Source organism: Gigantopelta aegis, chromosome 11 (assembly GCF_016097555.1).
Source record: "Gigantopelta aegis isolate Gae_Host chromosome 11, Gae_host_genome, whole genome shotgun sequence".
NCBI classification, from domain to species: domain Eukaryota; kingdom Metazoa; phylum Mollusca; class Gastropoda; order Neomphalida; family Peltospiridae; genus Gigantopelta; species Gigantopelta aegis.
In genome coordinates this window covers 31,139,544-31,166,917 of record NC_054709.1, presented here as the reverse complement: position 1 = coordinate 31,166,917, position 27,374 = coordinate 31,139,544, and the positions used below count along the sequence as shown (strand labels likewise).

At 40.7% G+C, this 27,374-nt stretch overlaps 1 protein-coding gene across 3 annotated transcripts in view; it reads left to right on the top strand.

Annotated features, from left to right (window-relative positions):
* The window catches only part of LOC121385246 (LIM and SH3 domain protein 1-like), a 114,930-nt gene that overhangs the window by 40,316 nt on the left and 47,240 nt on the right, over window positions 1–27,374 (top strand). For 2 of the 3 annotated variants that reach the window (XM_041515844.1, XM_041515843.1), the window contains exon 4: window positions 16,182–16,286. In XM_041515844.1, the coding sequence (XP_041371778.1) occupies window positions 16,182–16,286 (105 nt within the window). Of the gene's footprint in view, window positions 1–16,181; window positions 16,287–24,293; window positions 24,399–27,374 lie in introns of all 3 variants that reach the window. The other variant, XM_041515845.1, reaches the window with a different exon arrangement.

The window sequence follows — 27,374 nt, the reverse complement described above, 5'->3', positions numbered from 1 at the left end:
CTGGCAGAAAGCCTGGGTCTGAAAAATAGATGGTTTTGAGACGTATTTCTTTTTCAATTCCAGCCTGTACTCCACAACTGATATATCAAAGGTTGTAGACATGTGCTATTCCGATTTTGGACACAGGAAGGAAGGAAGGGAAATGTTTTATTTAACCACGGACTCAACACATTTTATTTACGGTTATATAGCATCAGTCATATGGTTAAGGACCACACAAATATTGAGAGAGGAAACCCGCTGTCCACACTTCATGGGCTACTCTTTTCAATTAACAGCAAGGGATCTTTTATATGCACCATCCCAAAGACAGGATAGTACATACCACGACCTTTGTTACACCAGCTGTGGAGCACTGGCTGGAACGAGAAATAGCCCACTGGGTCCACCAACGGGGATTGATCCTAGACCGACAGCGCATCAAGCGAATGCTTTACCACTGGGCTACGTCCCGGGTGTTCTTTTAATCAGTAAAAGTATATGTAGCCCGTGTGATGGCAGCAGGTTTCTTCTTGTAACTTTCTGGAGGGAATGTGACCACTACCACGTACCACATGCCCAGTTAAGAACGGTTCATTAAAATCATGTTGTTGAAGAAGCATTAGTTAGTTTCCATGCCATGTGTGGAGAGTTAGTTGTTATGTGTGGACAGTTAAAGTGTGCTCGGTTTAACCCCACCACTAGAGCACATTGATTTATTTATTTATTATCAGCTATTGGAAATATAGCCTTGGAGAGAAACCTGCTACGTCTTTCCATTAGTCATGTCAGGTCATAGCGCTTTACGTGTACACTCAGAACAAGCTGTTGTAGCGCACGCCTGTCATGGGCACAGGTGCCGGACTTGGCCGGCTCCTCCATCCAAGACAGGAAAGGGGGTGGGATGGGTTGGAGGAGGGGGTGGGGGTGGGCAGCCTGCACTGGCACAGACCTTTCCATTAGTAGCAAGGGATCTTTTATATATGCACCATCCCACAGACAGGATAACACATACCATGGCCTTTGATAAACCAGTTGTGGTGTATTGGCTGGGACATGAACTAGCCCAATGGACCCACCAACGGGGATCGATCCTAGTTTTTACTACTCGATTATGTCCAGCCCCCTGTTATGCATGGGATCGTTTATAAGTTACATTGGAACTCTCTCATTCTCTCTACGAACCTCTTTTGTTTTCCAGGGACAAATGAAATGTTTTTCTTTGTTTCATTTATCAGATTTGTATGTATTCCACTTAGCTGTTGGCGAGTGCCAAATAAAAAAATATTTATTTCTCAAATATTTTATTTGTCGTTGCAAGTTTGCTACATTTGGAAATATATACCCTTTTTGTTTCTCTTTCTCAAAATTTCTTTTATGACATCTCTTTTTTCCCTTTTTCATTGTTCTTACAAACAGAGCTATGAAAATATTATTGTTCCTTTTTACATGTACGTGATTGAAGTTTCCTGTTAAATCCTGATAACAAAGGCGAGATGTAGCCCAGTGGTAAAGCGTTTGCTTGATGCGCAGTCGGTCTAGGATCGATCCCCATCGGTGGACCCATTGGGCTATTTCTCGTCACAGCCAGTGCCCCACAACTGGTGTAACAAAGGCTGTGGTATGTGCTGACCACTAAATTGAACGGGGGCAAGTCCTAACCCAGTGCTAAAGCACTTGCTTGATGTGAGGTCGGTGGGTCCATTGAGCTATTTCTCGCTCCAGCCAGTGCGCCACGACTGAAACATCAAAGACCATGGTATGTGCTATCCTGTCCATGGGATGGTGCATGTAAAAGATCCCTTGCTGCTAATTGAAAAAAGTAGCCCATGAAGTGGCGACAGCGGGTTTTCTCCCTCAATATCTGTGTGGTCCTTAACCATATGTCTGACGCTATATAACCGTAAATAAACTGTGTTGAGTGAGTCGTTAAATAAAACATTTCCTTCTTCAATCCTGATAACACGTACTCGAGGCTCGTGTTGTACTTATAAGGCTTGTGATTGCAGCGTTCACAGACATCACAAATGTTTGGTTGACATCAATATCAATGTTTAAATGTACAATTTTAGCAATGGAAAATAAACGTGGCACCCCTGTCTGGCACCGTTGTGGCTGACCTATATCTTGTCGGTGTATGTTTTGAAGAGTTAAAAATAGTTTTGTTTAACCACACCACTAGAGCACATTGATTAATTAATCACTGGCTATTGTATGGCCAACATTTGGTATTTTGGACACATGTATACATGTTGTCTTCCAACCACTACAATTAAGAAAATGCCATGGCAAAAAAACATGCCTTGACATGTTTTTATAATATAGTGCACAGCCAAAAAAAAGTGCCGTGGAGAATGGAAGTCTCCACAGCATTGCTGATTGCTGATTGCTGTGGGCAATTGCAAGGTTTGGATTTCAGAGGAAACTTACTACATTTCCCCCCATTAGTAACTGGTGATCTTGTATGTACACTTTCTCACATACAGGACAAAATGTTTTTGTAAGTGCCTTGGTAAACCTCACCCTCACAAAAAAAACCCATTTTGTCCCTCGGGTTGGTATTGCCGTATCTACACCTCACAACGGTGATTAATTGTTTTAATATACCTACATGTATAACATTCCTGGGTGAACTAGACACCTCTTGTTATAGCCTAGGTGTAGTGTATAATTACCTTCCTGAGATGTAGGTAGGGTAGGTTGGTGTTGCATTATCTATACCTCACAACGGTGACTGATTGTTTTAATATACCTACATGTATAACATTCCTGGGTGAATTAGACACCTCTTGTTATAGCCTAGGTGTAGTGCATAATCACCTTCCCGAGATGTAGGTAGAGGTTATTTTTAGATCTAATGTGGCTACAAAGAGAAGAAAGTCTGTTAATGTCTTTCACAGAACTGCCGTGAATTGGTTTCCAGACCTGACAGAGTTTTCAATGAATCTTCAAGTTCATATAGTGTATGATGTCTATATCTTAAACATACATACAGGTTTAGCCTACTTTTAATGCACTGTATTTCAGAAATAGAACTTGAAAGAGATTGTAACCTGTTTCCAATGAATAGAGCCGTTTTAGCAATTCATTTTACATGTAATAAATAAATGTTCCTCATTAAAATATATTGAATGCGTTTCGGACCATCTTAATGTTTGTTGTAGCCCAAACCAGATTAATTGTATATATATATATATACATGTATGTGTACTTCTAATGACTTTCATTGTATCAAACACTACCAGAGCTGAAAATAGCAAAAGCAAAAAGTGAAAAGCAGTCAAAACGTCAAAAACACCCAAACTGACATTCTTTAAACTTATTTCCGTGCTTATATCCAATTAAGGTTCAAGTATGCTGTCCTGGGCACACACCTCAGCTATCTGGGCTGTCTGTCCAGGACAGTAGGTTAGTGGTTAGTGAGAGAGAAGAGGGTGTAGTGGCCTTATATCTACCCACTGAGTCCTGAAGAGTTTGCTCTGGGTTGAAGCCGGTACCGGACTGTGAACCCTGTACCTACCAGCCTGTAATCCGATGGCTTAACCATGCACTGCGTCACCGAGACCGGTAGAAAAACTGACAGATCATGTTTCGAGACAGACACGTGTATACATACATGTACAGTTATCTCATGATTCTGTTATGTAGTTTAATTCCATAATGCTCTAAAATACCAAAGTGCTAATTTTCCACACACCATCCCAAGCCTTCCTTCACACTGAGCTATCTTATTTCTGGCAGGCCATTTTTTCCTTTTCTTAACTGCCACGACATAAATGTATTTCTTTAAGCCTGTTATTTTTAAAAAACCCAACAACAACAGCAAGCCATATTTTACTTTCTGAATGCATATTACCAATGAAATACCTGTAGGAGGGTGTTTTAGCTACTACAAACATAATTAGTATGATCAGAAACAATCTAAGCTACAGACACCAATATTGTGAATGAATGAATGAATGATTGAGATAGTGAATGAAGGAAGGAAGGAAGGAAATGTTTTATTTAATGACGCATTCAACACATTTTATTTACAGTTATATGGAGTCAGGAGTCAGACATATGGTTAAGGACCATAGAGATATTGAGAGAGGAAAGCCGATGTCGCCACTTCATGGGCTACTCTTTTCGATTAGCAGCAAGGGATCTTTTATATGCACCATCCCACAGACAGGATAGTACATATCACAGCCTTTGATATACCAGTCGTGGTGCACTGGCTGGAGCGAGAAATAGCTCAATGGGCCCACTGACGGGGATCGATCCCAGACCGATCACGCATCAAGCGATTGTTTTACCACTTGGTTACATCCCGTCCTAAAGAAATAGTGAATGAACGAATAGAATAGAATAGATGTTTACGGACACCCCAGCACGAAAAATACATCGGCTACTGAGTGTCAAACTATGATAAATGCAAACAGTGAGTGAGTGAGTGAATGAATGAATGAATGAATGAATGAATGAATGAATGGATGGATGGATGGATGGATGGATGGATGGATGGATGGATGGATGGATGGATGGATGGATGTATGTAACCTAATGTCACCTAATGTCACCCTGTCTTGGCTTTCTGCCAAAATGTAATATGAGGGTACTTGTTAAAAACAAAACCGACCATAAGTGCCCCTACTAGGTGATTATGGGTTTGAAATATTTTGAAATTGGATACTACATTTCATGTACACGGTACTTTGACAAATTTGAACAGCAGTATATAAAAAAAAAAAATTTTTTTTTTTTAAGTTCAACTCTGATGCCATATAACTGTAAATAAAATGTGTTGAGTGTGTCGTTAAATAAAACATTTCCTTCCTTCTTTCATTAAGTTCAAAGATTTTACGGTATGTAATTTTACTCTCCATATCATCAGGCAGAAACCCTGACAGCTCGAAAATACACATCGGTTATTGGGTGTCAAAGGTAACTGATATTCTAAACAAGGATATGTATTTAACAGGTAATTTTAGTCGTTAAAAGGTTATCTTTGTCAAACATCTCTGAATAGAGACAGCGAACTGGAGACAGTTCCTTTAAACAACATACCGTCTTTGTTAGGAAAGGTGGACCCATTGAGCTATTTCTCATACCAGCAAGTGCACCACAGCTAGAATATCGGAGGTCGTAGTATGTGCTACCCTGTCTGTGGGATGGTGCATATAAAAGATCCCTTGCTGCTAATTGAAAATAGTAGCCTATGAAGTGGCGACGGCGGGTTTCCTCTCTCTATATCTGTGTGGTCCTTAACCATATGTCTGACGCCATATAACCATAAATAAAATGTGTTGAGTGCGTTGTTAAATAATAAAAAAAAAAATTCCTTTGTCAGGAAAGGGACGAGATGTAGCCCAGTGGTAAAGTGCTCGCCTGATGCGGTGGTCAGTCTAGGGTTGTCAGTTGATCCATTGGGCTATTTCTTGTTCCAGCCAGTGCACCACAACTGCTGTATCAAAGGCTGTGGTACATTGTATGTACTATCCTGTCTATAATGGTACATATAATAAATGATCCCATTCTCTAATATTGGAAAAATTTAGTGTCTATATATGTCAGAATTACCAAATGTTTGACATCAGATAGCTGATGAATCAGTTTCTCTAGTGGTGTCGTTAAACAAAACAAACTTTTAACTTTTCGTCAGGAAAGGCGAGCGATCACCCATGCTTCCCTCTACACTTGCCTGGAACGTTTCAGGAGAGCGGTAAATTGATCTATTTTTAAATCATTTTAGTTGTAACCTCACTTAATTGCTCACCTAGCTGGCTGGCATCATTTCAGGAGACTGATTTTCAGCTCACCTTGATTTTACTCAAGATAAATTCTTGGAGAGGAAAACCTCTACATATTTCAGTTGGCAGCGAAGGATCTTTTATATGCACCATCCCACAGACAGGATAGCACACACCATGACCGTTGATATACAGTGAAACCTCTCAAGACCAGACCCTCTGTAAACTGCAATTCCCTCAAAACCAGACGTTTCACAGAGCCTTTTTAAAAACCAGGACAGAACTTAACCTCTCTAAACCGGATCCCTCTTATAACCGGACATTTGTCTTGGTACCTAGGGTGTCTGGTTTAGAGGGGTTTTACTGTACCAGACGTGGGCCCACCGATGGGGATCGAGCCTAGACTGACTGCACATCAGGCTAGCGCGTTATAACTGGTCTATATATACCGCCCAAGACTGATAGGCTGCATATGTTTGGGGTTTTTTTTCTGTCTGTTCCCAGCATTCTGTCAGCAAGCTGTCGTTCATTTGAACTGCTTACAGTGATTATGTATGCTGCACATTTTTATTATATAACATTTCACCTGATGTACCAGCATCATCTGGTGATGATGATCACCTGGTAATGCTCACCTGCCTGGTGTTTTCTGAAGCGGAGCCCACCTTAATGCTGGGGTGATGTTAAACAAACATTCCTTCCCATCAGTGGGCACATTGATGCAGGTTAATTAGCTGCTGCCAAATGGCATTCCCAGCTCCTTTTCAGCACTTAACTGCTCATCAGGTTTATTTAGGTTTTCAGCTATCCCCAGCTGTTTGTAAAGTTTGTAAAGTTTGTTATCCCAGCAGATCCTGGTGTCTGCCAGAGGATCACAAGCGGCTGGATTAACCTGTTTTAAGACAATCAGTGGAGCTCACAGCAGACATGTTGAAGATGGTCTCAACCGGATTTTGGTTTGGACTTGCTTCTCCATATAACCGTAAAATTAAATGTGTTGAGTGTGTCGTTAAATAAAACATATAAAACTGCTTCTCCTGTACATGGAGGCCGGCTCTTGTGCCCACGACAGGCGTGCGCTACAACAGCTTGTTCTGAATGTGCACGTAAAAGCCTATGACCTGACCTGACCATGATGATGGCTCAGGTGGGCTGGGGATGATGTACTAGTAACTCATTTCCATGCTTCTCTATTCAACTGGATATACCGTAAATCCTTCTTTGTTTTTTTAATTGAAGCCTGGGTTTCTATTTGTCTTTCACGTGGCCCCAAGACCAGGCCTCTTTTCCAGGCAGGCCTCTTTTCCAGGCAGACCTCTTTTCCAGGCAGGCCTCTGTACAAGGCAGGCCTCTGTACAAGGCAGGCCTCTTTTCCAGGCAGGCCTCTGTACAAGGCAGGCCTCTTTCCCAGGCAGGCCTCTGTACAAGGCAGGCCTCTTTTCCAGGCAGGCCTCTATACAAGGCAGGCCTCTATACAAGGCAGGTCTCTATACAAGGCAGGCTTCTATTTTTTCCATGCAAACGTTTCTAACATAGCCTTGTAACATCTTCTAATGTAGGCTTGCACACACCTAGCTTCTTCTTTCCTGTTATTCTCACTATCCAGGACAACCACTGTCCTGGACAGAGAGCCCAGATAGCTGGGGGGTGTGCCCAGGACAGAGTGCTTGAACCTTAATTGGATATAAGCATGAAATAAGTACGAATGAATGAATGAATGAATGGTAGAAGGCTGATCAGCCAATAATCTGCTTGGAGTGTGCACACACACAGTCGTACTAAATCCACACACAAACCCCTTTATTTGTCAATTTGCTCCTGATGGCCTGCTTAAATTTGTTTGTTTTCTCTGTGTGGATGAAAGCGCCAGTGTAATCGGACGATTTCGCTGTGTCTAATGAAGACTCTCTCCTTTTGTTTAACATTAGCATCCAAATTTACCTTCCACCTGGCGGGACCATCCTGTGTGTGACGGATTATCCTGTTAACACTTATACCGTCCTCTGTGTGGTGGATTATCCCGTTAACACTCATACCATCCTCTGTGTGGTGGATTATCTCGTTAACACTCATACCGTCCTCTGTGTGGTGGATTATTCTGTTAACACTCACACCGTCCTCTGTGTGGTGGATTATCCCGTTAACACTCATACCATCCTCTGTGTGGTGGATTATCTCGTTAACACTCATACCGTCCTCTGTGTGGTGGATTATTCTGTTAACACTCACACCGTCCTCTGTGTGGTGGATTATCCCGTTAACACTCATACCGTCCTCTGTGTGGTGGATTATCTCGTTAACACTCATACCGTCCTCTGTGTGGTGGATTATCTCGTTAACACTCATACCGTCCTCTGTGTGGTGGATTATTCTGTTAACACTCATACCGTCCTGTGTGGTGGATTATCCTGTTAACACTCATACCGTCCTGTGTGGTGGATTATCCTGTTAACACCTGTACTGTCCTGTGTGTGGTGGATTATCCTGTTAACACTTGTACCGTCCTCTGTGTGGTGGGTTATCCCGTTAACACTCGTACCGTCCTCTCTGTGGTGGATTATCCTGTTAACACTCGTACCGTCCTGTGTGGTGGATTATCCTGTTAACACCTGTACCATCCTGTGTGGTGGATTATCCTGTTAACACCTGTACCATCCTCTGTGTGGTGGATTATCCTGTTAACACTCGTACCGTCCTTTATGTTGTGGATTATCCCGTTAACACTCGTACCGTCCTCTGTGTGGTGGATTATCCCGTTAACACTCATACCATCCTGTGTGTGGTGGATTATCCTGTTAACACCTGTACCATCCTCTGTGTGGTGGATTATCCTGTTTACACTCGTACCGTCCTCTGTGTGGTGGATTATCCTGTTAACACCTGTACCGTCCTCTGTGTGGTGGATTATCCTGTTAACACTCATACCGTCATCTGTGTGGTGGATTATCCTGTTAACACTCATACCGTCATCTGTGTGGTGGATTATCCTGTTAACACCTGTACCATCCTCTGTGGTGGATTATCCTGTTAACACTCATACCGTCCTCTGTGGTGGATTATCCTGTTAACACTCGTACCGTCCTCTGTGGTGGATTATCCTGTTAACACCTGCACCATCCTCTGTGTGGTGGATTATCCTGTTAACGCTCGCACCATCCTCTGTGTGGTGGATTATCCTGTTAACACTCACACCATCCTCTGTGTGGTGGATTATCCTGTTAACACTCGTACCGTCCTCTCTGTGGTGGATTATCTCGTTAACACTCGTACCGTCCTCTATGTGGTGGATTATCCCATTAACACTCGTACCGTCCTCTGTGTGGTGGATTATCCCGTTAACAGTAATAACACTCGTACCGTCCTCTCTGTGTGGTGGATTATCTCGTTAACACTCGTACCGTCCTCTCTGTGTGGTGGATTATCTCGTTAACACTCGTACCGTCCTCTATGTGGTGGATTATCCCATTAACACTCGTACCGTCCTCTGTGTGGTGGATTATCCAGTTAACACTCGTACCGTCCTCTGTGTGGTGGATTATCCAGTTAACACTCGTACCGTCCTCTGTGTGGTGGATTATCCTGTTAACACTCGTACCGTCCTCTCTGTGTGGTGGATTATCTCGTTAACACTCGTACCGTCCTCTCTGTGTGGTGGATTATCTCGTTAACACTCGTACCGTCCTCTCTGTGTGGTGGATTATCTCGTTAACACTCGTACCGTCCTCTCTGTGTGGTGGATTATCTCGTTAACACTCGTACCGTCCTCTGTGTGGTGGATTATCTCGTTAACACTCGTACCGTCCTCTCTGTGTGGTGGATTATCTCGTTAACACTCATACCGTCCTCTCTGTGTGGTGGATTATCCTGTTAACACTCGTACCGTCCTCTCTGTGTGGTGGATTATCTCGTTAACACTCGTACCGTCCTCTCTGTATGGTGGATTATCTCGTTAACACTCGTACCGTCCTCTCTGTGTGGTGGATTATCTCGTTAACACTCGTACCGTCCTCTGTGTGATAGATTATTGCGACCGACCATCGGCGCTTTGGGACTGACTATTAGGGGGGCAGGATTTATCCCAGTGTAAAGTGTTCACTTGATGCATGGTCGGTGTGGGATCGATCCCCATCGGTGGGCCCATTGGGTTATTTCTTGTTCCAGCCTTTGCACCACGACTGGTATATCAAAGGCTGTGGTATGTACTATCCTATCTGTAGGATGGTGCATATAAAAGATCCTTTGCTGCTAATTGGAAAAATGTTGTGGGTTTTCTCTCTGTGTTAAAATGACCAAATGTTTGACATCCAATAACCGATGATTAATAAATCAATGTGCTCTAGTGGTGTCGTTAAGCAAAACCAACTTTAACTGACTACCAGTAACATGGTTAATCTCCTGAGGCTGTTAATGTGTTCCCTGATTTTGTAAGTTATTTCCATCGGTATGTATCTACAGGTAATAGCTGCTGCTGTCTTCTGTTACATCAAAATCTGTGGTATGCGCTGTTCTGTCTGTGGGAAAGTGCATATAAAAGATCCCTTGCTACTAATGGAGAAATGTAGCAGGTTTCCTCTGAAGACCACACGTCAAAAGGACCAAATGTTTGACATCTAACAGCCGATGATTAATAAATCATTGTGCTCCAACTTTCTCCTTTACAGCTTTATCGCTTTGAAGGTAATTCGCTCCTAAAATAACATGATCAATATTTCTGTAAAAAATTAATAATTCCTTACTTAAAATAGATATTCAGGGCTCGAAATTAGAAGTAAAATATGACCTGTTGTCATGTTTTAAAAATAGCAGACCCTAAGGAATATGTCTGGCTAAGAAGAAAACATGGCCTGCTGGGAATAAGACAGCTTAGGATTTGTGTCAAAATTAGTAACTCTGAGATGTGTTTAAGAGCATCATGGAATTAAAATATAGCAGAAACTAGAGGTAAATACCAGATGAGACAATCGTACATCTATTTCACCTTATAGCCTAGCTCTAAAACATGGACTGCTTTTCATCTTTGACTTGTCACAGGTGGTTGTTTCGAACCCTGCGCTATATTGTATGCACATCTCACATTGTTTGTTCAGACATCCCTTTGTTTACGGAAGATGTAGAAGGGTTTTCAGTGATTGTACTGGCATGTGCTGCTATCAAGATGCAGTGGTTCATCCTACAAATGGAATTGGAACCATATTTTGGTGGTCGGGTTCAGCTTAATACTTCTATAGACACAGCATTTGGCACTGATTTACAGGCTACAGGTCAGGTTGACCTTGTGATTACACACATCATGCAGACTCTGATGGTTAACTGTGATCTGTTTTGTTGCATCACAGAAGTTCAATGTGATTGTTGTTTTTTTGGGATTGCCAACTGATGCCGATTGTAATAACACTATCGCAAATAGAAAGAAAACCCCCCAAACCCCCAAATAACTCCAGCGTCGCAAGAGCATTTAGATCCCATGGGATTAGCGATGAATCTGTTAAACACGAGCATTTTTCATATGCTGATTCTGATGCACAAAAGTTAAAGGAAAAGTTTGTTTTGTTGAACAACATAACAAGAGCACAATGATTTACTAATCATCGGCTATTGGATGTCAGACATTTGTTCTTTTGACATATAGTCTTAGAGAGGAAACTTCCTACATTTTTCCATTAGCAGCAAGTGATGTTTTATATGCACCATCCCACAGACAGGGTAGCACATACGGCCTTTGATATACCAGTCATGGTGCACTGGCCGAAACGGGAAATAGCCCAAGTGGGCCCACAGGCAGGGATCGATCCCAAACCGACCAAGCATCAAGTGAGTGCTTGACCACTGGGCTGCGTCCTGCCCCAGAAATCTGTTGTTACGCGCGATCATGGCACCATCAGTCTGATGCAGGAAAATCAGTCAGCGACTGATCTGTGTAATCGCAAGGTTGACTGACATGAGCTAGCCTTATGACGGCATACACTTGCAGATCTAACTGAGCAAGATCTCTCCCTTTGAAAGTATTTGTAGGGGAGATGGACGTAGCCCAGTTTTTAAAGTGCTCGACTGATGCACGGTCGGTCTAGGATCGATCCCCGTCGGTGGGCCCATTATTATCTATGTATAGGTGAAGATGTTGGAATCACTGTTTACAACATTGAAATCAGTTGTATTGGTGATCTGAGGTTTCTAATCAGTTGTTTTGGTCCACCCTGTATGGTATGACTGACTCTGATGTGCTTGTGTATGCGGTTGTTGACAGTTAATCCATTAAAGTGAATTACATTGTATATTTGTGTGTGTGTGTGTGAGAGAGATAGACCGTGTATGTATGGATATGTGTGAGTGAGTGAGTGAGTGAGTGAGTGAGTGAGAGAGAGAGAGAGTGAGAGAGTGAGAGAGAGAGAGAGAGTGAGAGAGAGAGAGAGAGAGAGAGAGAGAGAGAGAGAGAGAGAGAGGGGGGGGGGGGGGGGGGTGGCGTGAGTGAGCGAATGTTAATGAATTATATATCCACTATAAGTAGACCGGTGCTGTGCTGTGGTTACCTTGCACCAAATGATCAGGTTGCAGGTCGTAACTCAAGGTACAGCGTTTACCATCAAATATTTGCCCAGTAAAGCTAGAAGCATATGCAGCTCTAATTAGACGTGTGTTGTGAACATGTATTTGTGGACAGGATGGCAGTTACATGCCCGACACTGTATAGCCATAAAAGTCTTTGTCATGTCCTAAAATAGAATATTTCTTCTTTCCTAGATGGTAGCAATAATTAAAATTTGGGAAAAAATATATATATGTAAGACTTGGTAATGGATTTCATAATCAATCATTATATCTCTAGAATACATAATATTATTATTATTTTATTTTTTTATTTTTTTATTATTATTATTTTTTTTTTTTTTTTTTTATTTTTAATTTGAGAAGCTTTTCTTAATCAAAAACATTCTTTGACTCTTGCTTGAGTTGATTCACAGTTCATATATCAACGGCCGTGGTATGTGCTATCCTGTCTGTTGGATGGTGCATATAAAAGATCCCTTGCTACTAATGGAAAAATGTAGCGGGTTTTCTCTCTATGACTGTCAAAAATGACCATATATTTGACATTCAATAGCCGATGATTAATAAATCAATGTACTCTAGTGGTGTCGTTAAAAAAAACACAACAAAAAACCCCAGTTCATATGTCAACATTGTCACCAGTGCAAACATATTTGGTGTCAGAGAACCGTATGTGTTATGCTGTTTACTTTTATCAGCTGATTGTAACGGTATGTGATAGATGGCCTCACTGGACAGCTTCAGGATCCAATAAGCTTCCATATAAGGCTTGTTTACCATTGTACGTGATGTATATATTTATATATATTGAGCCAGTCAAATGGGTCACTGGGATGTGGGTTATTACGGGGTGTTTATGTCTCACAAAGTCAAGGAAGGGAATATAGTTATTTCTCCTCCATCATTGTCAAGAGAAAGAGAGAAGAAACCCACAGTCATGAATACAGGCTACTCTTATCGAAAAAAGCAGCAAAGGATCTTTCATTTGCTCTTTCAGATAAAACAGTTGTTAAAACAACACATCTTGATTGTGAACATATGTATAAAACTGGTAGATAACAATTTGATAAAAAAAAACCCTCTGAAATGCACTCGATCAACGTGTTTTTGTATCACCTGTCAACACGTGCCTGTCACCGCTGTAATGATCAACCGTGTATATCAAGTTACACAAGCTTCAATACATACCTTATTGTAATTTCTGAATCCATAAATGAAATAAATGTTTTATTTTATCTGTTTACGTAAACATCCAAGCATACTTTGAATTTCCTTCCAAGTGACACAACACAACCAATATGGCTGCCCAGACTATAAAGGTTACAGCATGGCATGTTATGAACTGTACACACCTCACCACTTACACAACCACGTACATACATGCATGCATGCACACACACACACACACATGCACACATGCACACACACACACCACAGAAAGAGAGAGACAGACAAACATGTAGACACACACACACACACACACACACACACACACACACACACAAAGAGAAAGAGGGGTAGGGGGGAGATGGACAGACAGACACACACACCACACACATACATACATTTGTACACCCGACACACCATTGGACAGTTTGTTCAGTGTCGAGTTGTGATTCGCTACACAAGTTTCAGAGATTGCTACACAATTTTAAAACATTAAACAGTAGTTGGTAACTGTAATCAATTTTCATTTGACTAGAAATATCGCTAATGAAGATGTTGAAAACAGTTTCCCTGTGCACATGCACATGCGCACGCACACACACACACATACATACACACACACACACACACACACACACACACACACACACACACACACACACACCACAATATATAGTAATATTTAAAGTAAAGACTTTCACATAGCTGCTTAAAAGCTAAAGCACAAAGACAGTACCACTCAGGAAAATAATTGTTTTCAACGTTGTGTGTGTGTGTGTGTGTGGGTTTATATAGTTTTAGCATAGACTCTGAAGAATTAAGTCCCAGAAGATGAATGTGTGTTGGTAACTTTCTGTGGTCACGGGTCAGGTATAAGAATAGGGTTAGTGTTAGCCCTGTAACTACAGCCATGTTGTGTTTAAGTCTTAACACCAGTCGTGTGTGTGTGCTAATCTTCATGACCCCAAGACCCTCACATTCCTCGGTGGGTGTTTTATCTCATGGTCAACAGTTTTAATTAACTCACATTTTTTTTTTTTTTTTCTTATTTTCCTTTTGTCTTTTTTTTTTTTTTTTTTTTTTTTTTTTACAGTTCTGTTTCTGTCTTTAGGTACAAGTAGTGGGCGGGATGTAGACTAGTTGTAAATTGCTCGCCTGATGCGTGGTCAGTCTAGGATTGATCCCTGTCGGTGGGCCAATTGAGCTATTTCTCATTCCAGCCAGTGTACTGGTATATCAAAGGCCTTGTGATGCTGCATATATATAAGATCCCTTGCTACTAGTGGAAGAACCTAGCAGGTTTTCTCTCTTAGACTATAAGGAGACGGGACGTAGCCCAGTGGTAAAGTGTTCGCCTGATGCGTGGTCAGTCTAGGATCGATCCCTGTCGGTGGGCCAACTTAGCTATTTCTCGTTCCAGCCAGTGCAACGTGACTGGTATATTAAAGGGCATGGTATGTGCTATCCTGTCTGTGGGATGGTGCATATATAAAAGATCCCTTTTAGCTAATGGAAAAATCTAGCGGGTTTCCTCTCTAAGAGTATATGTCAGAATTAACAAATGTTTGACAGCCAATAGATGATGATTAACAACATTGTGCGCTAGTAGTGTTGTTAAACAAAATAAACTTGTAAACTTTTGCTACATACATAAAAAAAGGATCTCAAACTACATGTAACAGACACAAATTGACAGAAGAATCAAAATATATTAAATTATTGTCCATATGGTTCAACATAACCGTGTGAGTCGTACTGATTTTACGAAACTCGTGTCAGGATTCATGCATTGCCCTCGCTCTCACTAAGGTAATACAATAATCCTGATACTCGTTCGTAAAATCAGTACGACACACAAGCTCGTATAATAATCTCTATATAGTGGCATGATCAGTTTTGCAATTTTATTCTTAGAGCATGAAGTTCTTACATGTATGTATTTTGTTATTAGCAAGTTTTCAACATATGACCTGTAATAAGCAGGCTTTTTTTAATACTAATGACAATATACTGTTAGTTTTTCTCTTCTATATATTAATAGCATTAAACTGGTTTTCTTTTGTTCTGATGGTACTAGTAATAAATAAAACAAACCAAAATCTATACTAATAGTAACAAATGTTTTCTTATTTTATACTATTACTAACTTAATAAACTTTTTTCTTTTTCTATGATAACAGTAATAGTCTTTTTCTTCTTTTATGTGAACTGAAATAAACCTTTTCTTCTATTATACTAATACAATGTAACCTCTCAAAACCGGACCCTCTGTAAACCAGAATTCCCTAAAAAACCCGGACGTTTTTCATGGTCCCGTTTTAAATATCTGTGCAGACGAGAACCTCTGTAAAGCAGATACCTCTTAAGACTGGACTTTTTTTACTTGGTCGCGAGCGTGTCTGGTTTAGAGGAGTTACACTGTAGTAATAAATATTTTCTTATTCTGTAGAAACAGTAATGAACGTTTTCTTCTTGTCAGTGTTCGAGATTAAAAATTTTGGGCAGTATCCCAGCTGGATACTAACATTTGAAAATCTGGTATCCCACCTGAGAATTTTGTATTATATGGTATCCTGGTGGGATACTGGGTTCTTGAAGTCTGGTATCCAGAATTAAATTCTGGTATCCCCGGGATATCGGGATACCGTTAATCTCGAACACTGCTTGTCCTACATACTACTGTAAACTGTTCTTGCTTGATACTAATGATAATTAACACACTATTCTTCTCTTCTTCTTCTCCTCCTGTATGACCAGGTTCAGTACCACAGTGATTTTGAGCGGACGAAAGCCAATTACACGGTGGTGCCGGATAACCCGGAGTTACTGCGCCATCTCAGTAACACGAAGAACGCTAGTTTGGTATATACACCACCCTCTTAATGCATGGCCTGTTGTTGTTGTTCTGTGCAAAAAAATTGATCTGTAGTTACCACTTCAGTTTTGACTACAGAATATTATACATTCAATTTTACTACTAATACTAATGAATCGGATATGTCACCTAAAGAGTGAGATAGAATTTAAAAATCCTTAGATTTGAATATTCATATTTACAAAATCGACTTAAATGCAGCATTTGACAATGTTTTATGGTCGCTAGCCATCTGCATGGCGATAGTAGTTGTTTGCTAGCCCAACATTGAATATCACTAGCCATGGGAGTGGGGCTGCCATAATCTAGAAGCCCTGTCTGGCATGGCAATAGTAGTTATTTGCTAGCCCAACATTGAATATCACGAGCCATGGGAGTGGGGCTACCATAATCTAGAAGCCCTGTCTGGCATGGCAATAGTAGTTGTTTGCTAGCCCAACATTGAATATCACGAGCCATGGGAGTGGGGCTGCCATAATCTAGAAGCCCTGTCTGGCATGGCGATAGTAGTTGTTTGCTAGCCCAACATTGAATATCACTAGCCATGGGAGTGGGGCTGCCATAATCTAGAAGCCCTGTCTGGCATGGCAATAGTAGTTATTTGCTAGCCCAACATTGAATATCACGAGCCATGGGAGTGGGGCTACCATAATCTAGAAGCCCTGTCTGGCATGGCAATAGTAGTTATTTACTAGCCCAACACTGAATATCACGAGCCATGGGAGTGGGGCTATCATAATCTAGAAGCCCTGTCTGGCATGGCAATAGTAGTTATTTGCTAGCCCAACATTGAATATCACGAGCCATGGGAGTGGGGCTACCATAATCTAGAAGCCCTGTCTGGCATGGCAATAGTAGTTATTTGCTAGCCCAACATTGAATATCACGAGCCATGGGAGGAGGGTTACCATAATCTAGAAGCCCTGTCTGGCATGGCAATAGTAGTTATTTACTATCCCAACATTGAATATCACGAGCCATGGGAGTGGGGCTACCATAATCTAGAAGCCCTGTCTGGCATGGCAATAGTAGTTGTTTGCTAGCCCAACATTGAATATCACGAGCCATGGGAGTGGGGCTGCCATAATCTAGAAGCCCTGTCTGGCATGGCGATAGTAGTTGTTTGCTAGCCCAACATTGAATATCACTAGCCATGGGAGTGGGGCTGCCATAATCTAGAAGCCCTGTCTGGCATGGCAATAGTAGTTATTTGCTAGCCCAACATTGAATATCACGAGCCATGGGAGTGGGGCTACCATAATCTAGAAGCCCTGTCTGGCATGGCAATAGTAGTTATTTACTAGCCCAACACTGAATATCACGAGCCATGGGAGTGGGGCTATCATAATCTAGAAGCCCTGTCTGGCATGGCAATAGTAGTTATTTGCTAGCCCAACATTGAATATCACGAGCCATGGGAGTGGGGCTACCATAATCTAGAAGCCCTGTCTGGCATGGCAATAGTAGTTATTTGCTAGCCCAACATTGAATATCACGAGCCATGGGAGGAGGGTTACCATAATCTAGAAGCCCTGTCTGGCATGGCGATAGTAGTTGTTTGCTAGCCCAACATTGAATATCACTAGCCATGGGAGTGGGGCTGCCATAATCTAGAAGCCCTGTCTGGCATGGCAATAGTAGTTATTTGCTAGCCCAACATTGAATATCACGAGCCATGGGAGTGGGGCTACCATAATCTAGAAGCCCTGTCTGGCATGGCAATAGTAGTTATTTACTAGCCCAACACTGAATATCACGAGCCATGGGAGTGGGGCTATCATAATCTAGAAGCCCTGTCTGGCATGGCAATAGTAGTTATTTGCTAGCCCAACATTGAATATCACGAGCCATGGGAGTGGGGCTACCATAATCTAGAAGCCCTGTCTGGCATGGCAATAGTAGTTATTTGCTAGCCCAACATTGAATATCACGAGCCATGGGAGGAGGGTTACCATAATCTAGAAGCCCTGTCTGGCATGGCAATAGTAGTTATTTGCTAGCCCAACATTGAATATCACGAGCCATGGGAGGAGGGTTACCATAATCTAGAAGCCCTGTCTGGCATGGCGATAGTAGTTGTTTGCTAGCCCAACATTGAATATCACTAGCCATGGGAGTGGGGCTGCCATAATCTAGAAGCCCTGTCTGGCATGGCAATAGTAGTTATTTGCTAGCCCAACATTGAATATCACGAGCCATGGGAGTGGGGCTACCATAATCTAGAAGCCCTGTCTGGCATGGCAATAGTAGTTATTTACTAGCCCAACACTGAATATCACGAGCCATGGGAGTGGGGCTATCATAATCTAGAAGCCCTGTCTGGCATGGCAATAGTAGTTATTTGCTAGCCCAACATTGAATATCACGAGCCATGGGAGTGGGGCTACCATAATCTAGAAGCCCTGTCTGGCATGGCAATAGTAGTTATTTACTAGCCCAACATTGAATATCACGAGCCATGGGAGTGGGGAGGCTACCATAATCTAGAAGCCCTGTCTGACATGGCAATAGTAGTTATTTACTAGCCCAACATTGAATATCACGAGCCATGGGAGTGAGGCTACCATAATCTAGAAGCCCTGTCTGGCATGGCAATAGTAGTTGTTTGCTAGCCCAACATTGAATATCACGAGCCATGGGAGTAGGGCTACCATAATCTAGAAGCCCTGTCTGGCATGGCAATAGTAGTTATTTACTAGCCCAACACTGAATATCACTAGCCATGGGAGTGGAGCTACCATAATCTAGAAGCCCTGTCTGGCATGGCAATAGTAGTTATTTACTAGCCCAACACTGAATATCACTAGCCATGGGAGTGGGGCTACCATAATCTAGAAGCCCTTACCTTTTTCATTTTATGAACAGTACATCCAGAGGTTGAAACACGAAATACAATATGGCTGCTGTTTTTGTTTTTATTAACATGGCCATGGGAAATACAAATATGTCCTGCTAAGAAAAGGGGGGAGGGTGTAGCCCAGTCGTAAAGCAATTGCTTGAGTGCGGTCGGGTAGGGATCGATTCCCATCGGTGGAACGATTGGGCTATTTCTCGTACCAGCCACGGCACCACAACTTTATATCAAAGGCCATGGTATGTGTTATCATGTCTGGGATAGTGCATATAAAAGATCCCTTGCTACTAATGGAAAAATGTGGCTTGTTTCCTCTCTAAGACTATCTCTCAAAATTACCAAATGTTTAACATCCAAGAGCTGATGATTAATAAATCAGTGTGCTCTAGTGGTGTCGTTAAACAAAATGAGGTTTGCTAAGAAAAAATATGGCCTTCTGAAAACAGGACAGCATGGAATGAGGGAAATATTTGGGATGGTGTTTGAAGAACATGATCCGTGAGAACGGTTTTATGGCAACTATGGAATTAAACATGACGGAAAGAAAGAAATGTTTTATTTAATGACGCACTCAACACATTTTATTTACGGTTATATGGCGTCAGACATTTGGTGAAGGACCACACAGTGTTTGAGAGGAAACCCGCTGTCGCCACTACATGGGCTACTCTTTCCGATTAGCAGCAATGGATCTTTTATTTGCGCTTCCCACAGGCAGGATAGCACAAACCATGGCTTTTGTTGAACCAGTTATGGATCACTGGTCGGTACAAGTGGTTTACACCTACCCATTGAGCCTTGCGGAGCACTCGCTCAGGGTTTCGAGTCGGTATCTGGATTAAAAATCCCATGCCTCGACTGAGATCCGAACCCAGTACCTACCAGCCTGTAGACCGATGGCCTAACCACGACGCCACCGAGGCCGGTCTAAACATGACGGAATCATGAGCTAAATTATAGCAGTTGAGGTAATCGGATGTGCCTTTTTGTCTTACAAAAAATGACCTGCACATTTGGTGGAGTTGATAGCGGGTGAATTTCTATTACACCAGATGGATCTAAAACGGACCAGTTTTTGTTTTTTGTAGGCCACCAGGGCACAGTATTTCACGAGAACCATTGTTCTGTTCATGTGTCGGTTACACAACTTTAAAATCTTGAGAACCGCCAATCGGTTACATGGTGAACAATTACATTCTAAAATTAAAAGTATCCTATATATCGGTAATGAAAGAGAAAATCAGTTTGTTTTAAAACACATTTGAACCACCAGTGTAGCACAGAACCGTAGTTCCAAGTGTTTTAGGATTAGGTAGGCCTAACTCATGGGTTGTGTACGAGAACTATATTCACGTAACCAAACAATCGGTTACCTATGTAAAACTCACGTGAACTGACTTCTGGTTACCTAAGATTTTGAAATATTATCCCCTGGACCACTGTTTCAAGCCCTGACATCAGACATTCAATTCTAGGGATTTGAACATTGCGTCCCTAGTTTGGACAAACCACAGTCCTCTTCCGACGCAATCATTTTAAAGAGTGCAGTTTTCCCCTCTTCTCATCATTTTGAGAAGTGACATTTTTTTCATGCACCTGTGTCATGTAGGTTTTTCAAAAAGTGAAAGTCTGGTACATTTTGTGTACATGTATTGTTAAATATATATGCGTATTAGTTGGATGTGATTGCATGTGCCATCGTGCGTGGCATGGCTGTTTGTTGATATTCATGGTTCGTTGTTTTTTTTGTTTGTTTTTTTATTGTTTTTATTTAACTCGATACATTTCAATTACGTTTACATGTCGTCGGATACAGAATACCGAGTACACTAATCACAAACTAAGTTAACAAAATAACCAGGATAGCACACTATTAACTACCGACTTCCACACACTACTTGCTCCATAGTGGGTTTTTGGGTGAGGGGTTTTCTTTTCTTTTTCTTTCTTTCTTTCTGTCTTTCTTTATTTCTTTTTCTTTCTTTCTTTCTTTCTTTTATTTCCCCAGATCAGTGTGACAATGTCAAGGATGGGGAGCCATGAATCATTGACTTACACAGTGATTGTAACATACTCATGGACATACAGTGTACATGTACATTCCAATATACTTGTGTACATACGCTAATACACATACATACATAACATATTTCCACAGATATATACATATTATATGTACCAAATTATTTTGTTGCTCGTGCCTGAGTAAGTTTCGAACTGGGGAGAAAGAAAGGGGAAAAAAAAGAAGAGGAAGAAAGATGAAAATGCAGAAAAATGAAATAATAAACGAATGAGTGAAATTTGGTACTTTTGTTAATTGCTGTTGTTTTGTTTTTGTTTTTATTTTTGTTTTTGTTTTTCTGATGGAGTAGAAACATTGGTAAGATGTATTCCTGTTTGATATGCAGTGGCTACAATGTAATTATTTACACTTTTTAACTTTGTAACTTTGTAACACAGAAGAGGATGTACATAGGCTCAAAGATTGTAAGTCAGTACAGTTTACTACATGCAGTCGGCATATAGAATCTGTATGGACTTTAAACGCTCATGCAGACTGGATCTATTAGTTTCAATGAGAGTATCTAGACTGTGGATGCATACAGTGGGTGCATCTACAAAACGCACGTGGACAGCATCAGTGAAAATGTTTTATGTGATGTATATGCCCAAAACGCAGCTTGCTTATATGCAGTGAAAGCTTGGCAAACGTTTGTGTGTGTCTGCCTATGTAAAGATGTATTTATTAAACTCTTGTACATGTATATTCATTCATTCATTCATTCATTCATTCAATGACAAGACATGCACGACAATTTTTATTCAGTATAAAGGTCATAGGCCCATAATAGTATTAATACAGTCAGAAACTGTTACACATCATTCATTGATGTCCATACGTGTATATATGCATTGTAACTAATGTTAACTTTTTTCCAGTTTTGATGTAGACACAGGCAATCGTATGGATGAAGAAAGATTCATCGGTGATTTAATGCCATAGAGTGATGATATAATTTTTTTTTATTATTATTATTTTTCTTTTTTGCTTGTGTTTGAAGTTTGAGTTATCTCCCTTTCACCACTGATATAAGGAAGAGATGTAAAAGTTTAGTTTTTTAATGTTTTTTTCTACCTCACAGAGACAGTACCACAGCGATTTTGAAAAGACCAAGGATAAGTTCACATCCGTGGCTTTACCCTCGGCGGTGGCCCACTGTCTGCACACCACAAAGATTACCAGTTTGGTAGGCTGCAGTTGCCCCCCCCCCCCCCCCCCCCCAATTATCGTGTTGCCATGGTTAACACATCCATTATCATGTACTTGTAGTTACTGTTAAGATTACAGGGCTCGAAACTCGCCAACAAATATGGTGGCCCAAAAAATAATGATGAATGTTGGCAAATTATGGCAAGCGAACCCAAGAGCAAGAGGTTTTTTTTTTTAATGTGGAATAAATATATGCATTACAAATATTAATAGTGGCTTATATATGTTATAGCTCTAAAGAAGATCGGCCAAATAATATTATTTGTGTGAGTAATGCCATTATTTTGTAATATTTAAGTCGCCTCCAAACACGACATTGGTCGCATTTGGCGACCTGGCCACAGGCCGTTTCGAGCCCTGTGTTACCGGTAACTGTGCCTTTTGGACATTTATCAGTGCATAAAACCACCCTCTGGCACCGTTACCATGGTTACCCATCATTACCCTCATTGTTTTTGCTGCTATGGTTACGTATTACTGTTTATAGTTACATGTATCATTTTGCTGTTGCTCAACTGTTGTTAAGAATTCAGGCAATACGTATAAAAGAATCCTTTCTGGTAATAAAAAGTCATATCCCCAGTGGTAGGAATGGGTCTATTTATTTGAGAAGGGTGGGATGTAGCCCAGTGGTAAAGCGTTCGCTTGATGCGCGGTCGGTTTATTGTCCTAACCAAATTGTTAACAACTACGAAAAATTACTCTCCTACCTTTAATTGCCGTTAGATTTCCTCCAAAGTTTGTCCAGACACAAATCTTGAAAAAACCATTACAATGACACAGATTCTACATACCAGATGATAACCATGTCACCTATATCGACTTCGCTGAGAGCGCATAGGGAAAAAAGCATGTAATTTTGTATCAGCTGCCATTTTGACTTTTTATGGAATATTCTTCAAGAGGGGTGAAAGGATAGGACTTAATCTAACAACGTCATAACATGTTATGATATAAAAGCAAACATGATGACGTGATGAGGCTTTCACCCCTCTTGAAGAGTATTCCATAAACAAGCAACATGGCAGACGGCAGAAAACTGCATGTATTTTTCCCTATGCAATCTCAGCAAAGACAATATTGGTGACATCGTTGCAGTCTTGTGTGTGGAATCTGTATATTTGTAAAGTTTTTTTTGCGATTTGTGTCTGGACCAACTTTGGAGGAAATCTAATGGCAATTAAAGGTAGGAGAGTAATTTTTTGTAGTTATTAACAATTTGGTTCAGACAATAGGATCGATCCCCGTTGGTGGACCCATTAGGCTGTGGTATGTGCTATCCTGTCTGTGGGATGGTGCATATAAAATATCCCTTGTTCCTAATCGAAAAGAGTAGTCCATGAAGTGACGACAGCGGGTTTCCTTACTCAATATCTGTGTGGTCCTTAATCACATGTCTGACGCCATATAACCGTAAATATGTTGAGTGTGTCGTTAAATAAAACATTTCCTTCATTCATACTGTACGCAGTTGTGAGTTGTGGTGTATATATGTGCATGTGCATTTCACATATTTATGTGTACAGAAAATGCGTAAAACATATTGACCAAAAATATTTATTAATTTTTTCTTCGAGTGGCATTACATAATTATTTTGCTATTCTTGAGTTAATTGTGTAAAGGTTAAAGTTAATATGGGATTGATTAATTTGTAGTTATTTTTGTAAAAATATTGAAATATTGCATTTTCAACTCGGAGAATGCCCTTCTAATTATCAAAAAAAAAAAAGAAAGACGGAATAAAAGAATATATTTTGTTAAAGCATGGAGAATTATAATTGGATGCAAATTTTTTTTAGAACTTGGTAAATATCTGGATCTAAAAGCCCGCTTGTTTTAAATGTGTTAAAATTGTCTGTCTGCTGTAGAACGAGTACCACAGTGACTTTAACAAGATGAAGAACAAGTACACGTCGGTCGCCGTCCCCGCCGACATGGTACAGCACTTGCAGAACACCAAGAATGTCAGTCTGGTAGTAATTTATTCATTTGTCAAAGGTCAAAACTGGAACCGAGGATGTCCATGATTTAAAAAAATAAATTAAAAAAATCAAACATTTGTTAAAAATATATCAGTATATTAATTAAACTCTTGGGGCTATTGGGAGAGGATGGGTATAGTCTATTTAATATACAGCTAACTGAATACAGTGCTAGGCAGTGGCGGATCCAGAAAATCCATATAGGGGACAGCCCCAGTGACATGAGGTGGAATGCCAAGGGAACTTTGAGGGAGGTTTGGAGGGGGATCGTAATAAAATGTAAATTAATATATAATAAAATTATAACTATCACAAAATTTAGGGGGGGGGGGTACCTGGGCCCCTGGGGCCCCCCTAGATCCGCCTCTGCTATGTGGGGACCAACTGGATGGGACTGGTTTCGTCTGTCCTATATTCTGCCAACCTGTCCCATAAATAGTTTGCTGGATTTTTTTTTCACAATACCTCAAGATATTGAGTTGAAATTTGTTTTGCAGCTTTATCATGTAGTTAAGATCAAGTTTGACTTTCATGGTGATTTAATAAAAATGTTCACAAAGTTATGGCCCTTGAACTTTTAAAAATTATTATTATTTTTTTATATAGTGTTTCAAGATATTGAGCTGAAATTTTGTTTGTAATTCGAGTTTCACTTTAATGGCAATTTAATCTCTTTTTTCTCACAAAGTTATGTCCCTTGAACTTAGTAGATACAAAAAATATTGTTGATCCTGGCTGAGGATTGATATTGCTTTAGCAGTGCTCTCAGAATGCTTGTCAACCAAACATTCCTTTCCTTTTGGCAACCAAACATTCCTTTCCTTTTGGCAGCCAGTGTTAATGAATTGTGACCTTGTGGGAGATTTGTGTATCTATTAAGTAGTTGTTTTGACATACACAGAAACACATTACATAGCTTTCTCAGGTGGTATCGTTTACTCGGTTCTGGCTATGCGACTGGTAATATTACAGTGACATTTACAAACATGCACATTCATTTATTCCGATACGTGAATCTCGTGACAAAACAGAAATATTGATCAGAAACAGCTTGTCCGTTTGTTGGGGAGGGATTTAGCTCAGTCCGTTGAGTGTTCGCTTGAGGTGCTTGCATCGCAGGATCGAACGAACCACCTCGGTGGATCTATTCAAGTGATTGGGTTTTTCTCTCGTTCCAACCAGTGCCCCACAACTGGTCAAAGGCCATGGTATGTGCTTTCCTGTTCCAGTCTGTGGGAAAATGCATATAAAAGATCCCTTGCTGCATTAGGAAAAATGTAACGGGTTTCCTCTGATGACTACATGTCAGAATTACCAAATGCCTGACATCCAATAGCCGATGATTAATTAATCAGTGTGCTCTAGTGGTGTCATTAAACAGAACAAACTACAACTTTTAACAGTCACTTTTTAAAACAGGCTCAGAAGTGCCGTCGGTGGGCCATTTCACCAGCAGCAGGTTTTGGTTAAAATTTAAAGTTCGAGTTTTGCAATTACAGTCTTATGTCCCTCCCCATTCTCCCAGATCTAATTTTGTTTGGGGAGGGGGGTGGGAGTAGATGATTGAATGTGGAACATAGAAACAGTTGAAGGTCATAAACCAAACATATAAGGGGAGGGACGTAGCCCAGTGGTAAAGCGTCTGCTTGATACGCAGTCAATCTGGGATCGATCCCCGGCGGTGGGCCCATTGGGCTATTTCTCATTCCAGCCAGTGCACCACAACTGGTATATCAAAGGCCGTGATATGTGTTATCCTGTCTGTGGGATGATGCATATAAAAGACCCCTTGCTGCTAATCGAATAGAGTAGCCCATGAAGTGGCGACAGCGGGTTTCTACTCTCAATATTTGTGTGGTCCTTAACCATATGTCCAACACCATATAATCATAAATAAAAATGTGTTGAGTAAATCGTTAAATAAAAAAATAAATAATAAAAAATAAAAATAAACCAAACATAATTGCATGCAGTTTTTCTGCATGCAGACAGTGGCAAGTTCTTGATTAGGTTATAGTTATCTCTGTACAGTATTTGAGATGTGATGCGGTTGTTTGTCTGCTGTAGAACGAGTACCACAGTGACTTTAACAAGACGAAGAACAAGTTTTAAAAAATAGCTTGGTTTATTCAACTTTAAATATATTACCAGGTGTTTCAGTTATGACAAAACCATATTTAATTATATATGTATTTTAAAATTATCAGTTGCCCCTTGTAGGATAAGCCACTCAGTAAGTAATTTCGAAGCTTCAAGTATTTCATATATAGAGGATACTCCCCGAGTGTCTTATAATATCATAATTTATCAGCACAAATTGATAAAGTAAAGTTTGTTTGTTTTATTTAACGACGCCACTAGAGCACATTGATTTTTAATCTTATCATCGGCTATTGGACGTCAAACATATGGTCATTCTGACACTGTTTTTTTTTAGAGGAAACCCGCTGTCGCCACATAGGCTACTCTTCTTTACGACAGGCAGCAAGGGATCTTTTATTTGCGCTTCCCACAGGCAGGATAGCACAAACCATGGCCTTTGTTGAACCAGTTATGGATCACTGGTCGGTGCAAGTGGTTTACACCTACCCATTGAGCCTTGCGGAGCACTCACTCAGGGTTTGGAGTCGGTATCTGGATTAAAAATCCCATGCCTCGACTGGGATCCGAACCCAGTACCTACCAGCCTGTAGACCGATGGCCTGCCACGACGCCACCGAGGCCGGTAAATTGATAAAAGTATGAAATCCAAGGCTTGACCAATTTAGATTATAAGAAGTGATATCTCCTGCAGAGAATATCGCAGGAGATATAGCAAATTGTAGTGCCAGCAATATCTCTTGCAAAAGCCTTTAATGGATGATAAAATTATTCATCAGAAATGTTTACAGCAGATTATGATTTTTGACATTGTGACATCATATGTGTAAATACTTTACAAAATCGCTCATTTTGACCTCTAAGTTC